The sequence below is a fragment of the Capricornis sumatraensis genome, chromosome 13 (assembly GCF_032405125.1).
Source record: "Capricornis sumatraensis isolate serow.1 chromosome 13, serow.2, whole genome shotgun sequence".
Taxonomy (NCBI): Eukaryota; Metazoa; Chordata; class Mammalia; order Artiodactyla; family Bovidae; genus Capricornis; species Capricornis sumatraensis.
The window spans coordinates 73,100,286-73,116,301 of record NC_091081.1 but is presented as its reverse complement, the minus strand read 5'-3'; the positions used below and the strand labels follow the sequence as shown (position 1 = coordinate 73,116,301).

Here is a 16,016-nt window from a genome sequence, read left to right as displayed (position 1 = left end):
GCTCCTAAGAACAACTGACACTACATTTATTTGAAAAGTCTGCTTCATAAGAAAATTTGAGTGTCTCTTTAAGGTTTGATTCTGGTGACATACATTTTGAAGGAAGGGATACTTTAGAAAATAAAATCCTTCCTTTGTTTTCTAAATTTTAGAAATTTTTTACTACAGAATAATCATTTCTTTACATGTCTGTCTCTTTTGCTCATCTGTACATAGAACACAAGATCTGATTTGTATTCCCAGCACCAAGCCTGGTGCTCGGATGACCCTAACTGCTTAATAAATGTTTGCTGAATCCACTTTGTCTACACAAACTAGGCATGGTCCTGGAGCCTGGTTAATGCCAATGAATGTATTTAGCACCACTGAAAATCTCAAGACAGACCAATCCCAGCTTTTTTTGTTATGCAAAAGAAGCAAGAGGGTATTTGCTTGACTGTCACATACCTGCTCAGAGACAGAGCTGCTGTATTTTTTAGACATTCTCTTCCTCATTGTCTCTTTCACGGATTTCACCTTTTTTCCAAGAGAGATTCGGGAGGCAGTGGGTGATTTGATTACTTCTTTATACACAAAATCTCCTTCTTTACCCTGCAAAACAAAATTTATTAAGTATCTTTAATCACAGAAAATGAAGCACCAAAACAGGTTTTATCATTCAAACCATGAATGTCCTACCTCTCAGCAAAATGTTGGCATGACCCAGGATCTCCACATTTTTCTTATGTTAACTCAGTGCTGCAATTTATCTTTATGATTAAAAATTAAAGCTGCTGACTAACTGGCTTATGTTTATTTGTTTAAAGTAGAATATGAGTTAGTTTTATTTAAACTTAGTATGATATATTCTTCTCCTATTGCATTTTTTCCCACCAGTTTAAATACCCAAGGGGACTGTGTTTCATCAATAAAGAATGATTCAGATGAACCAGTGTTCACTTAATCCCAGCAAGAGGAAGAAAAAAAAAGATAATACTACTGAGTCACCCGAGAAAGTAGTAAGAACAAAATGGCAAATCTTAATCATTAGAAGTCCATCACCTGAATAGATTTATATCACTGAAGCATTTCATGTGGTCAGCTCCTAACCATGCATAAATTTATTTTTCCCTGAACAAGTTCGATTGTAGTCACTTCTCATTCTATTTTATATTGGGGGGGGGGGGGGGAGGCTTTCCCTTGGAAAAAGAAAAAAGAAATTATACTTTTATTTTTTACAGATTGACCAGATAAAATTATTGGTTTATGAATCAATAAAATTTGATATCCAAATAAAATAATTTTATTCTCCCAGGAAATTCTGAGATACTACAAAAATATCATAGATGGGTGCTTTAGCTGACACGTGATCATAACAAATATAAAGCACAGAATCCTGATTTCACAGCTTCACAATAAAATACACAAGGGGAAAACAAAACTGAATGGAAAATACACCAACATCCTTGGGAATCTCAGAAGGTAAAGTTGAAGGAAAATCTGTACACCACAGTGGGGGCCTGACCCCAGATTGTGATTCAGAGACAAGTCTGAAAAGGCAGTAACCTTGGCTCAGAGGAGTCTGGTTTGCTTTGGCCCCAAGGGGACTAGGTTCATTTCAGGACACTCCAGATCAGGAAGTCCTAAGCTTAGTGCAGAGATACACACATGGCCTATGATAAGGCTGGTTTTCAGAAATGCTGGCTCATACTCTTGAAACCCAAATCACAGGGCTCTCTCCTGTGGCACTACCCACGTGTAATAGCCACATACACATGCAACTATGGTGAACAGAAAGCTTGGGAGCACCAATGACTAAGACTGCAGAAACCAAACTCCTCTGGACTTGTGATTTGAAGAAACCTGGGAACCAAGATATTAAAGGAATGATGCTCCTGCAAAGAGAGAGATGGTCATCTTCCATTCCATCTGAAACCAAAAAGAGGCTTTAAGACGGTGAAACAAGGCTTCTCTCCAAACATGATTTAGGATCCCTGGAGGATGGTTACCTAGTATCGATTTCAAAAATACTAAATGTGAAACTGTGTCCACCACGTCACTTGAATGCAAACCTTTTCCCTCGCTTCTGACGTGTACTCACCATTGGGTCCGAATTATTACTGCCGATGTGCAGAGAACGATTTGTCAAGTCAAATCCTCCAAAACTGCAGGTTCTCTGTGGAAAGGAGAAGGCAGGGCAGAAATAATCCAGTCATGTTTAAGTCACCGAACAGGGCACTGACCCAACACGCGTCCCGTTTGCAGAATGTCACTGGACCACAAACGTGTTACAGGATGAGTAAGAAAGGAGAAATGATGAAAAAAACACATGGTTCATGTTATAAGGAGACGTCGTCACTCATTTTGCCCTTCCACGGGCTGCTGGAACTATGCCTGCACCACAGGTTCAGAGTCCCCTTCACATGCAAAAACCAACTGGTTTAAAAAAAAAAAAAAAAAAATATATATATATATATATACACACACAATGCAAAAATACCAAACATATGTTAATTGCTCAAGATGCCCTGTCTCTTAGCCACAGAATTTCCCTTCTATTCCCCTTAATATTGGCTACAGGAATAATAACGAGGGAACATGTATTCAAAAACCCATGTGCTCAAAGCAGTCTTGGAAACCCAGATCTGAAGTCCACTGAAAGCAGGCCTTTCTAACAGCCTCTTGTTTTGTTTAGTTTTAAATCACTCAGATGGAGGAAAAGGTTATGTTTATAAGTAAAGCCCAATCAGGCCCAGAGGATTACTCACTCATTGCTTTCCTGACCTAGCCAAAAATGCTGGTAACTCTTCCATCTAACTGCCCAACTTAATCACTTACGACCCTTTCCTCAGAGTGTATGAAGTAAAGACACCACATTTGCCCAGAAAGAAAAAGCTGGTTCCGTGACCGCCTTTGACCACACTTCTTTAATTTCAACAGGAAAACCATTGATGTTATAAAGAATGAAAACTTTACTGTCCTTCTGGTTGGTTTCAAACTGAACGGAACTGCTTATGCTTCAGTGCTGCTAGTGTTTCTAGAAAAGCGTCCCCATCCGTACCCCTCCCCCCTGCAACCCCCAAATCATTGAGAAAAAGGAGAAACTCAAAGCATACTAATTTTTGTTACAATCTATTATCTTCTAAAGTAATTGGTAATGAAATCTGAACAACAGATTTGGGTGTCAATGTTTTCTATTACTTGTTTCTCAGAGAACTCTAATTAGCAGCTATTAAATGGAAGAAATGAACAGAAAAGCACAACGTATCCTATGAACATTGCTTATTGAAAATAAATACACCTCAGGTATATATTCTGCAGCTTCCCTGGTAGCTCAGTTGGTAAAGAATCCGCCTGCAATGTAGGAGACCCCAGTTCAATTCCTGGGTCGGGAAGATTTGCTGGAGAAGGGATAAGCTACCCACTCCAGTATTCTGGCCTGGAGAATTCCATGGACTGTATAGTCCATAGGGTTGCAAAGAGCTGGACACGACTGAGCAACTTTCACTTTCAGGCACACATTAACTGAACTGAGAACGTGGGACCATCTAAGAAGGAAAATGCCTAGGGTTTTGGAATCACAAAGATACAGATCCAAATCCTGGGTCTACCACTTAACTTGCTGTGTGACCACAGGTAAAGTACTTAAACTCTCGGAGCTCTGGTTTCTACATTAGTAAAATACTGTCTATATCCTATATTTGAGACTTTTAGCACACTGTCTGGCACAAAGCAGACACTCCCTAGTGGCTTAGCAGTAAAGAATCTGCCTGCAATGCAGGAGACATGGGTTTGATCCCTGGTTTGGGAAGAGCCCCTGGAAAAGGAAATGGCAACTCTCTCCAGTATTCTTGCCTAGAGAATCCCATGGACAGAAGAGCCTGGTAGGCTATAGTACATGGGGTCTCAAAGAGTTGGACATGACTGAATGACTGAACCACCGACCACCAACACCACTCTGAGAATACGGTAGCTTGTCCTGGCAATTGTAGTACTGAAGTCGAGATTTAGTCAACATTCTAAATATGCAAGTGAAGAACTAGAGCTTAGTTCTGGGCCTTATATTCTGAGATCTTCAACTGTAAAACCACAGCAATCCTAAGAATGGACCCAAAAGTGAGCGACAGCTGGTATGACAGAAAGAAAGGCCGGGAGAAGTGCTACAGGAGGCATTTCAGGATAACCAACATCCAGGATAGAACATAACTGTCCTCCTTCATCAAAGCTGCGGCTGCTGTTTTAAATAGTCTACCATGGACATGACTTCCAATAGACATGACTTTCAGTTTATATGAATATCAATGGACAATGTGAGTTCCCTTACAGTCAACTTACTCAGACCTGTATCAATTCTATAAAAAGAGACAATACCTCTGTAAACAAAATCATCACCAAACCCCCTCATCTGCAAGCAATGTCATGACCACCTCTCAAGGCTGATTTTTAACTTTAACTTCCCCTTTCCAGTGTATAGTGCCAAATACATTTTCTCATTTCTGCAAAGGCAGTCATTTTATTCCAGTCGCTTTCCTGTGACTCGGGGCTCCACAGACACAGTATGGCATCCAGATGCCTCATCATTTTATGTCTCTAGTGCTCCCCCTGCTTTGAATTCCAACGCTGACTGCACCACTGGAGCCCAGCATGTTATTTCTGATGCACATGAAATAACTGACAAAGAATTTATGTGGAAACTATAACTGCAATAAATTAGAAGCTTATTTATGTCTTCATAAGCCTGCTGCATGCATTTTTTCCTAAAATAAGAAGTTTAGAGGAAAGAGTGGACTGGTTTTCTTAACTGCCAACTAAAACTTCTTCCAGTGATAGGCTAAGATATTTGGAACTGGTTCTTCTACAGAAGGATGAACCAAATATAACAGTACCGCTTGAACTAATCTACAACTTTTTCTATTATATCAAGCAGCTCTTGAAGCAGCACTCTTTCAACAGAGAACACAGAAGAGTAAAAGAAAGTAAACCAATCTTTGACTTCAGTGGTCTACATAAATAAAGCTTACATGAAGCTTTTCAAGTTCAAACATCTCCTGTACAGAAATTACAAGAAAATTTTAGATAGATGCTTGTGGATGAGGAGAGCCAGTCAATGGGATGGTCATGCAGTTGAAAACATGTTTTGGGGGGAGGCTGGATTTTTTTTAATGGACAAAATTCCGAAATGTCATGCATGTCTGTTCCCCCAAACAAAATTGAATGACCAAATAAAAAGCAAGACAAATGACCGTTTCCAGTGAGTACAAAGCATTGTCATTTCCCTGAGGTTTCATCAAGCAAATATGGCATAATTTGAAAGACAAAAAGATCAAGGTTGAAGAGTAAAGGAAAGTATACTTTTGAATAAAATGAAAGAGAGATATGACAAGGAGAATGGAAAAGACTTCAGTGAACCAAGCAAAGAAATTATCTTAACCTCTTAAAAACAAAAACGAAAACCCTTCTTCTGTTGTTAAAATATTTAACAACAGCGGTTAAAGCCTGTGCTTCTACCGCAGGCTGGAGAAGGAAATGGCAACCCACTCCAGTGTTCTTGCCTGGAGAATCCCAGGGATGAGGGAGCCTGGTGGGCTGCCGTCTATGGGGTCACACAGAGTCGGACACGACTGAAGTGACTTAGCAGTCTACCGCAGGGGCCATGGGTTTGATCCCAGGTTGGGGAACTAAGACTTCATACTCCACACAGCATGGCCAAAAACAACAACAGGAAAAACAAAAACACTAACACTCCCCTATTGATGCTTTTGAACTGTGGTGTTGGAGAAGACTCCTGAGAGTCCCTTGGACTGCAAGGAGACCCAACCAGTCCATGCTGAAGGAGATCAGCCCTGGGATTTCTTTGGAAGGAATGATGCTAAAGCTGAAACTCCAGTACTTTGCCCACCTCATGCGAAGAGTTGACTCATTGGAAAAGATTCTGATTCTCGGAGGGATTGGGGGCAGGAGGAGAAGGGGATGACCGAGGATGAGATGGCTGGATGGCATCACTGACTCGATGGACATGAGTCTGAGTGAACTCCGGGAGTTGGGGTTGGACAGGGATACCTGGCGTGCTGCGATTCATGGGGTCGCAAAGAGTCGGACACGACTGAGCGACTGAACTGAACTGAACTGATGTTCTCTGAATAATTAAATTTCATTTTCTTGATTGTACAACTACAAGAAACGGTATGTTCAAATTTCTACTTTAGCACTGAACACGTAATTTCAGCGAGTATTAAAACTGTCCAGTACTGCCTCAAGCTCACAGTATTTCAAAAAGCACCTAGTGTCAGGTTGATGCTGGGGACAGAGGTTCCAGAGTGCCACTTTTACAAGTGGCAGAGTCAGTACATGAAAACAAGCTCGTCCAAATGTCCATACTCAGCATCAGTGAAGAATTAATCATGGGCCCCCCGATGGCACAAATCTTAGAAATACCACTTCTAAAGAGAAGGTTCTGAGGAAGTTGTATCATTAACAATATAAATAATATAAGGGATATATGAGTGAGCAACTCAAGTCACTCAGTTGCAAAACTCCTCCATATTATCTGATTTAAACTCACAGAGGTGAGCCATCAGTTCACAGAGAAGTGGATCTGATCTGTCAAGGTACACAGGCAAATAAACTAGGCAGAACACCTCTGAAGGTTAAAAAAACAACAACAAATTATACCAAGACTAGGTGGCCACAAGTATTTTCCAAAAGATCTGTGGGTCAGAACTGAAGGGGTGATGACAAGAAATAGTAACAAAGAACTATTACTTTACAACAAAAATGAAACCAACCACAACTGCTGCCAAGACACAGAACCAGAGCAAAAGCTGTTACTGATAATATTAAAAGTGTTGCAAGATCTACAAGAAGGTGAAAAAAAATGGAAAGTAAGACCTAGCGAGAAAGGCAACACGTGGGGATATTTGGAAGACCTAAAGGCTGGTACAGATGTAAGCATTCTATAAGGATGGCACTGACCCCAGAAACAGAACTTGATTGAATGAATTTAGATTACAGTAACCACCCTGGGAAGTACACCTTACATATGTGAAGAACTCTGGGAGAAGCCACCATGGGAGGCAGCAACACAGTCTATTCCTTCAGACCTTTGAAAGGCGACAGGCCAGCAGCCCCAGGTGGATTAAGCAGGGCGCCAGGGGCCACAAGCCCACAGTTCAGCCTCATCCTGTGCCGTTTTATATAGGCTCTTGTGCAAACTAAAAGTTGAGTGGTAATTTCCACGGGGAAATACTTATATTCTCCAGTTCAATATAAGTCTTGCCCTAAAAATAAATCTCACCAAGTCTCAATTCAGTAATGAAATTGAAGACCATTTTCTTTATTTGAAAGTCAGTACTTTATTCCTTGCTAGGTACAGAAGAATCTACGGGGCAGTGGAAGGCCCTTTTGTTTAAAAAGATAAGCACATCAAATATACTTAAGTAAAACAAAAGAGCTCTAATTTTTCTTTCCTTTTAGACTGGAGAACTTTCCCTTTGTCCCGCAGACATAAATGTATTTCTCAATGGTTTTTAAATTGGTGAGCACAGTGGTGCCCATCTACTGTGGGCTAGTTCTTATTGTTCTAACTGGAGAAGAGACACCTCCTTGTAGGGCAAAACGTCCTTCTGTTTTGAATCAGCGTCTTGTGGTCAAGTGATAGGATGGCTGGGACTCAAGGCAGCCACTTCTAGAAGGCCAAACCCCACCCTGTACTCTGAGAGCCCTTCTCTGAATCAGTTTCAATGTTTAGTTTTAAAGGCTTCCCTGGTGGCTCAGACGGTAAAGAACCGCCTGCAATGCGGGAGACCCAAGTTCGATCCCTGGGTTTGGAAGATTTCCCTGGAGAACAGAACGGCCACCCACTCCGGGATTCTGGCCTGGAGGATCCCACGGAGTGTATGGTCAGTCCATGGGGTCGCAAAGAGTCGGACATGACTAAGCGACTTGCATTAAAAATCCAACAGCTTCAGCTGGCAAGAGGGCAGATGAGAAAGAAGGAAGGAGCGATTCCTTTAAGAGAAGTGGGGTTAGGAATGGAGGTGATGGAGTGAGGGACCAGGAGAAGAGGGGGAGGGAGCCAGGCTCCCGGCAAGAGAGGCCATAACGCTTGACTGAACGTCACAGAAATGACAAGGCCATCCCGGGACCGTCTGGGTGACTCACGGACTTCTGGTGGATTCTCAAGAGAACCCTCTTAGTACAGCGGTCCACCGTGGCGGCCCACTTCCTCTTGGCCTCCTCCTCCTCCTCCAGCAAGCACCGCCTCAGGTCCTGCTTCTCGGCCTTGCTCAGGGTCCTGTCCGAGGCAGGACGCACTAGCTGGGTCAGGTTCAGGTGGCTGTACAGGCTGCGCTCCACCACGTAGGTGACATTGAACTCGCTGACCGCGGGGCGCCCGCGCGCCCTCCTGCTGGGGCCGCCGCAGCCCCCGCCCCCTTTGGGTTTCTGCCGGAGCAGCTGCAGGTCGCAGGTGGCACTGTGGACGCCCTTCCTGGAGGGGCGCTGGCAGAGGAAAGCTCTGGAACACGAGTGATTAGCGTCTGTCTTCTTCAAGCGGATCTGCTTCCGGACACTCTGCACCTCCTCCAGGGACGCCAGGAGGTGGTGTCGCCGACGGTGGCTGTCATAGAAGCAGAGACCATCGGTACTTACCCCGTGGCTCAGGGACCCGAGCCCCTTCTTCATCTCCCCCTCGGTGAGGGAGCGGGACACCTTCTGAGCCTTGTCGTCTTCCGGGTACGAGAAGAATGTCCCCATCTTCTTGGGGGGCTTTATCAGGCCCCGGCTCTCTCCTTTGCTGAAGGTTTTGACCAATTTGCGGCCAGCACCCCAGGTGTCCAGGCTACTGGACGATGGAGAAGTGGTGAGAGAGTCTGAGTCATCTTCTGGGGGTTTCTCAGGAGAAGCATCAAAGAAAAAGGGCTTCTTGTGCACGCCGGAGTACAGGGCGGACCTTTCATCTGGGACCGGGGAATTCTCAAACACCTGTTCCTCCCCGCCTGGAGGGAAACACACACACACACACGGTCAGGGGCTCCTGTCAACACACCCTTGCATTCTCACAGACTTGTCTTTAGATCCCTCAGCCCCCGCAAAAAAGCAGATAGTCCAGCCAGCCAGCACAGCCAGTACAACCCACTTCCACAATCACTTACCTCCCATAAACCTGGGTCCTGCTTACATAAATGCATATAAAAAAGAAAATAAACTGAGCAAATAAATGGTTTCATGCAAGGCTAATGTTAAAAGGTTTCAGATGTGTTTTCTGCCCCTCCCCCTCCTCTCAGTGTCTTTGTAGACCAAACACCTTTACAGACCTATTAAAAATGCCACCTGGAAACTCTAAGCCCACCCATAACACAGTATTCCTTAGGATTTAACGATCATTATCCTCCCCAGTATGTCAGTGCAGTCCTCAGAAGCTAAGAATCAGAATCATTCTCCCTTCTGAGAGGTGCTCCTGTTGATCTGGATGGCTTTTTACAGTCAGAGTGAGATGAATGCCATGTGGCTGACAGCGATTTTTTTTATTGGTACACGTGCCATTTAAGTAATTAAATCACCAAGGGAGAAGTTAGGGTGAAGAAGCACCATAAAGGGTCACAGCCTGCAAACACAACTGACAAATGGTCCCTGCTTGACAGGCTAAACACTAAAAGCTGGGGAACTGGATGATCCAAGCCAGGCATTCCCATCAACGCAGGCCCTGCTACAAAGCGGCAAGGGCGTTTAAGGGCCTGGACACGCAGGCAGCCTCATGGAGTGTTCCATTTCGTCTCAAGGATTCCAGCTCTTGAAGCCTTCACTGGAGCCAGGTATCCAGCCAAGCCTTTCAGAGCCCAGTGGAAAGGTTTGGACTTGCTGGCAGGAAAACTGAGTTCTTTTCTGCATGTGTTATGTGAACAGATGTGAGAAAAGAAGTAGGTCAAACTCTGGGTGTAGTGATCCTAACTGGCTCTTGTCCCTTTAATTATCGATATAAGGAAACTTTTGAGCACTGCGGCTTCTTGCCAGCTGAATTGTGAAGAGGAAAAAATACCAAGTTCCTTGGAACAGAAGGATGGCACTAAATATACCAGCTGGGACGAGGGTGCCAGTGTGTGGCTAAATGTCAGTGATAAAGGAAAAGGACAGCTCTCTCCAGAGTGGGGTAAAGATGAGTGACCGGTAACAGGCTTTTAAAGTTCCAGAAATTTCTTAATTTTTCCAACTGATGGGAATTACAGTTACAAATATAAAGAGAAAAAAAGTTGCTATTAAATACAGCCCAAGACTGACTTTGAGGTCAAGGAGATAGTGGTGGGAAGAGAGAGACTAAAAACATATCCGGTTCGAAGCTCTCCACAATCTGCAGCACAAATATATTCACTCGAGAATTATTCCTGGATCTTTCAAAGACGTTTAAAACCCAGGGCTATGGTTCTGATGGACACTGATCAGACTAGAATGCTTCCTGTTCCCTCTTCAGGACACCTGAGTAACACAGACTAGAGACCAAGCGGCCATATGTTGCTGGAAATAAAATACGGCAACCTCTTCCAGATACAGCCTACCCTCCACTACCAGGAGTGAAGTGATCAGGTTGAATGGCACAGCCTGGGGACAGGGGCAGCCCAACAGCAGACTGCTCCCTAAAAATAGTCCAATAACAGATCATGACTTCACATTAGCCCAAGTGTCCATGGAGGTGTGCAAAGGTCCTTAAGGTCTTAAGGGGATTTGGGGAAGTTAAGGACCTATCACTCAGAACTGTTCTGGAAATTTTCTAGATTCTGTATTTGGGGTTGTCATCAGAGATTCCAATATTTCCGTGTCACGTATGAGTTTGGAACCAGCTGGTTCACACATGCCCATGACGTAAGTAGCTCCACTTCCTGGTTCTGGCACGGCAGCATCTGGTAAAGAGTGTGCAGGGAAACAGGGCAAACAATTCCAAAGAGGACACCTTAGCCTGTGCTATGGGCAGTCCCCATGTGGTATGGGTTCTTCCATCCTTGCCAGAGCCAAGGCCTGAAATCCCAGTCCATGCTGGAGTCCTTGGGGTTTAGGGTATTACTTCTCCCATTTACCTCCGACTTGAAAGTACAACTATCATACTGGAAGAACAGCCACCAAGACGTGCTCAACTTCATCATCATCTGGTGTATGAGTTGCTTCTTGCTCAGCTGAGATGAGAGTAGGTCATTTTGACAGGAGGAAGGAGGCAGGTATGAGATGACTTAAAACCAAAAACACAGATTCTAGCTCTGGCCATGCCACTCACCGTCTCCACCATCGTGGATAACTACTTCATCTCTCTGAGTCTGTTTCCTCACCTGTAATAATGCCTACCTGTATTTATTTTATTTTAATGGCCATGCCATGAAGCTGGCAGGATCTTAGTTTCCCGACCAGGGATTCAACCTGGACCACGGCAGTGAAAAGTGCCAAGTCCTAATCACTGGACCACCAGGGAATTCCCAAGGCCTACCTATTGTAGTAATATCTATTATAAGGATATTGAGAGGATAAAATTAAAAGAAAAGAGATAGGTAAATGTACTTTGTATGCTGAACAACACTGTACAAAAGCTCGTGATTCATTAACAGGTTACAGGTGAACTGGAGTAATGAAGGAAGGGGAAAGACACAGAAATGACTGGATAAAGGGCACTACCCTGGCCTGCAATGTCATATTGTTTGGGGTCACCCACGCACCAGATAAGGACTCACTACTTTAGTTACAAGAGTAAGCCTGAGTGACGAATTGTAACTCTCTGGGCTTTTCCAAGACTCCAAAGCTGGGGAGTGAGAGATGGGGTGGGAGCAGAGAGCACACCCAGGATCTAGAAGAGTTAGGCTGTGCAGACTTAATTCCAAGGCTCTGTCCAGCTGGCTCGGTGACCATGAGTACATTACTTCCCCTCTTTGTGTCCATCTGAGTTTCCTCATTTCACAAATGAGGGCAGCATCAGTCTCTGCCTCTGGTGAGTATTCTGAAGATGACATATTACAAGGAGCTGTAAGATGACATATTACAATAAAATCTGAAGTGTTTAGGAAAGTGGCTGGCACACAGAAGGCTCTCAGGAAATGCTCGTTATTATTCAAACAACTTAGTATTGGCACAGGCATGCGGAAGTCAAAAGGATCAACTCTTTGAAGGTCCAGGGGCAGAAGGAGGGATTGTGGGAACTATCAATCTCTCCAGCTTTGCAAAGAAGGTGCCCAGGTGGCCTCTCTGTACCAGCACAAGCTCTCTTGCTAATGAGGAAGAATTCTAACATGCAGAGCATGGAGGAGTTCCAATCTAGCACGGTGATGTTGGGGGTAGCCTGCAGCAGATGCCCTGAGCTGTACACACACCTGGGGCCTCTCCTGGTGACAGCGGCAAGCCTGGTCAACAGCACCCCAGATGCTGGACCCCAGAACTGCCACTTGGGATTAAACTCACCAAATCCATCTTCCATCTATGACATCTAATTCATGCCCAGATGAACCAAAACTCTATGCTGAAAGTCCATAGAGTTATTACCTTTTACCCTATAGCAACCTCTTTTGGTACACTTTCCCTTTTTCTCAACTACGCCTCTCAGAGATAGCTGAATCGATTGATTCTGACATAAACACACAAGTGAGAATATTTCTGTGCTTTTATAAGCCCCAACACACATGACTATCACGTACAAAGGGGCTCCTGGGTGGTAGGCATGGGACCATGTACTTCACCCATTTATCTCATTTATGGACAAGACCCACAAATTTATGCATTGGCAACTATGCATGAGGTTTGTTTTAAGATGAGATGCTCCCAAGGTTGAATGATGGCAATTCCATATGTTCCTACTTGATATTACCAAACGACACTGTGTGTGACTTCAGTAGACCTGCCACGGGAGAGGAAGTCAGACTGTGTGTTCTGTTCTGTGGAACCATGACAGACAGGTAGGTATTAAAACAGCCAAATGTAAACAGCACCGCACCTGGAATTACCATGCAAAACACACCCAGATGCAACCCTGGAATTAAACAGAACTCTAAGTGTAAGAAACTGGCCATAAAGCAGATAGTGTCTCTTTCCCTGCTTCTCTTGTCTCCTTCCCCTTTCCTTTCCATCTCCACTTTCCCAGAGTAACCCCCTGGCCTTCAGTATTCCTCCAGAGGATTAAAACCAATAAATAATTACATCAAAAAAAAAAAAATGTCAAAACACCAAAAAGAGCAACAGAAACCCTCATCTACGTAAAGAAAGGGGAGTTCAGTTCCCTGCAAGGTGCGATTTGATTTAGATACAAAAAAAGAGCCTCTACAATGGCATTCTTTAAATCTACATGTTACAATTTTGAACTTCCCCACAATGTCAATGTGACATTTTAACAAGTCACTTGCTTTTGAAAAGAATAAAAAATCCTTTCTAGCATTTCTTTCAATCACTAATTGTTTCCCAAACAGGAAATCTTACTCTTTTGTAACTTTTGGGGAGACTTTTACAAGGTGCTGCAAATGCACTTTACTAACAATAAGAAAGACAGACGTGGTTGAGATTTAAACTGTCATAATTACACTTCAAAGGTTAACTATTCAATATAATAAATCTAAGTTCATGTCCCTTTTGACATTATGGCTTCATCTGATGAGTGGCTTGGCCAGGAACCTGGCTCTTAAAGCACTTAGAATGGGAGGTCCCTAAAGCCTCTTTGGAACTGAGACTTGAGATCGTTAACAGGAAGAAGAAATCATCCCTCAGAGATCTGAAACGACATTAAGTGCCTTGTTTGTTAGATGTTTGAGGTGGAGATATACTAAATTTGGACTAAATTCACTGGGTGAGAACCATAGTCCTTTAGGAGCTGAGGCTCACACTCAGATGTTCTAAAATAAAAGTTTATATAAAATGGTATACGGTCCAAATGAAAGCTGGACCACATCTTGAGAAGATTTCATTGCCATACACTAGCCACGCCCCATCTTTGTAATATTAAAATAACTAAGCCTCCGGAATGCTGGAGGCCAGGATCCTACATTCCAGAAGGTACTCAGTGCTGCCTTCCTCACATGCAATCCCAAACTCCCCCTCTGCCAGCCTCGGCCAGAACCCATTTTTCCACTTTCATATTTTCTACTGAGAGACGGACCCCAGATGACTTGCTTTGGAATAAGTAGGGCAGAGTTTGCTTTGTTACCTTCTGTGCTGGGCTTTTTCATTTCTTCCACCCTGATGAGTTTCTTTCTCACTCTGCGAGTGGAGTTTACCAGCTTGTGTAACCTCTTAAACTTCACCGACTCCTCGGTCTCATCCTCCGACTGTTCTCTTGACTGGCAAAGAAACAAAGGAAAAGTTAATCAGATAATTGCTGGGCGGAGCTCTGCCTCACTGCCAGTCTTAACTCTGGCAGCTCTGCAGCTGAACTTGGGGCACCAACAAAGCCGCCCAACAGGTTCATAGAAAGACACGTACCATCATCTTAAGGTCTAATTTGGTGAATAATTAGGTCCTAGGCACCCCCACACACACCAATGGCCTGGCCTGGGGTGCATTTGTCTCAATGAATTCCCGGTTCTCTTAGAGAGAGCTCCGGCAGGCTGCTCCCCTAGGCAGGCCCTGTAATTCCAGTTACACTGCTGTGCTTTGGGCCAGCCTCTCCTCTGCCTGGCCCATCAGGGCTTGCTGTTTAACGTGGTCATCGACTACTTCTCCAAACCCAGATTCTGTTGACTTGTTCCAGTCCTCCCCGAAAATCAAAAACAGCAGGGCAGGAAAACGGAAGAAATGCAAAAAGCCATCCTCGGTCCCATTTGTGGGGACTGTCTCCCATCCCTCCTTCCGCCTCTCGCAGCTCCTTCCAAGAGTTCCCAAGGAGAGCCTAGGGAAAGAGCCTGCATTCCTCCACGAGGGACAAGGGAAAAAGCTGACCTTTTCAGCCATACAGTCCAGTCCATATTCCCCAGCATCCCATTTCAGTTCTGCAGTGATTCAAGAATGCTCAGCCCAGCTGTTTTCCCTCAAGTATCAAACATTACAGAGACGGGGGAAAAAAAAGTCTCTGCAGCAATGACCCAAGCGAAAAACAATCCTTTCCTTGTGAACAAAATGAGGCTTTCGTTTCCAAGTCAGCTCCAACATTCAACAGGCAGCTTCCTCTGTTTTATCTGCTCAAAATGTGGAAAAAGCAAAAGAAGGCTCCAAGTCAATGGACGTGCTGCCCGAGCCGGGTGCGCCGGCATCCTTGGGGGCACAGAGCCGGGCGGAAGTGCACAGGCTCAGCACAGCCCAGGCCACTCTGAGCCGCTCCAGCTCACCCCACGCATCCTGCCAACAACCTTCCCTCGGTTCCCTCCAACCTAGCTCGATGACAGAGCCGGGAGAGACATGCCTCCTACCAAAACCAAACCACGTCTCCGAACCCGAGTCTAATACGGAGACCTCCCCACTTCGAAGAAATGCTCTCATGAATCCCAATTTTATAGAAGCTAAATTGGGAAGCAAGAGTGAGCAGAGAACAGTTCAAGAGGAAATGAGGTAGGGATTCTAGTAATTACTTAGGCAGAAAAATAGTGTCTGCTGTGAGTCCACAAATATTTCTGTAAGCACTCTGGCCCTCTGTCAGGGATATACGACCCACTTCCTGGCCTCTGTCGTGGCCCTGGGGTTCCCAGCATTGGAGCCATTGTACTTTCTCCCTGCAAGACTATAAGTAAACCATTCACTCCTTAAAGAATAATTATTATAACCCATGAAACGGCAAGTCATCAGGAGAGGGGTATTTCTCAGACTTTCCTTCTGTGAAGTATATCAGTACCTACATCCAATTTCTCTCTTAAAAAAAAAGGTCCTAGGTAAAATATTGCATACACATTTCAGAATTAAAGTTAACTGCTGGTAATGAAGAGCAAAAATTAGGCCCCCAGATAATCGTGGAAGGAGGATACATTGCATGCTGGCCATCATGCTTAATGCATTTGGTCTAAAACTTAAAAGGTAACACATTAAAATAATAAATACAGCTTCTACTATATATTTGTCTGATTGGAACTTTACTTTTTCTTGCATGACTTGCTGGT

The 16,016-nt window shown here is 44.1% G+C and overlaps 1 protein-coding gene across 3 annotated transcripts in view; it reads right to left on the bottom strand.

The window, feature by feature from the left end:
- SASH1 (SAM and SH3 domain containing 1) overlaps positions 1-16,016 on the bottom strand; it is a 193,914-nt gene that overhangs the window by 23,674 nt on the left and 154,224 nt on the right. For 2 of the 3 annotated variants that reach the window (XM_068985545.1, XM_068985548.1), the window contains 4 exons: positions 14,138-14,270; positions 8,629-8,975; positions 2,081-2,155; positions 448-591 (listed from right to left, as the gene is read on the bottom strand). In XM_068985545.1, coding sequence (XP_068841646.1) covers positions 448-591; positions 2,081-2,155; positions 8,629-8,975; positions 14,138-14,270 — 699 coding nt within the window. Of the gene's footprint in view, positions 1-447; positions 592-2,080; positions 2,156-8,139; positions 8,976-14,137; positions 14,271-16,016 lie in introns of all 3 variants that reach the window. The other variant, XM_068985547.1, reaches the window with a different exon arrangement.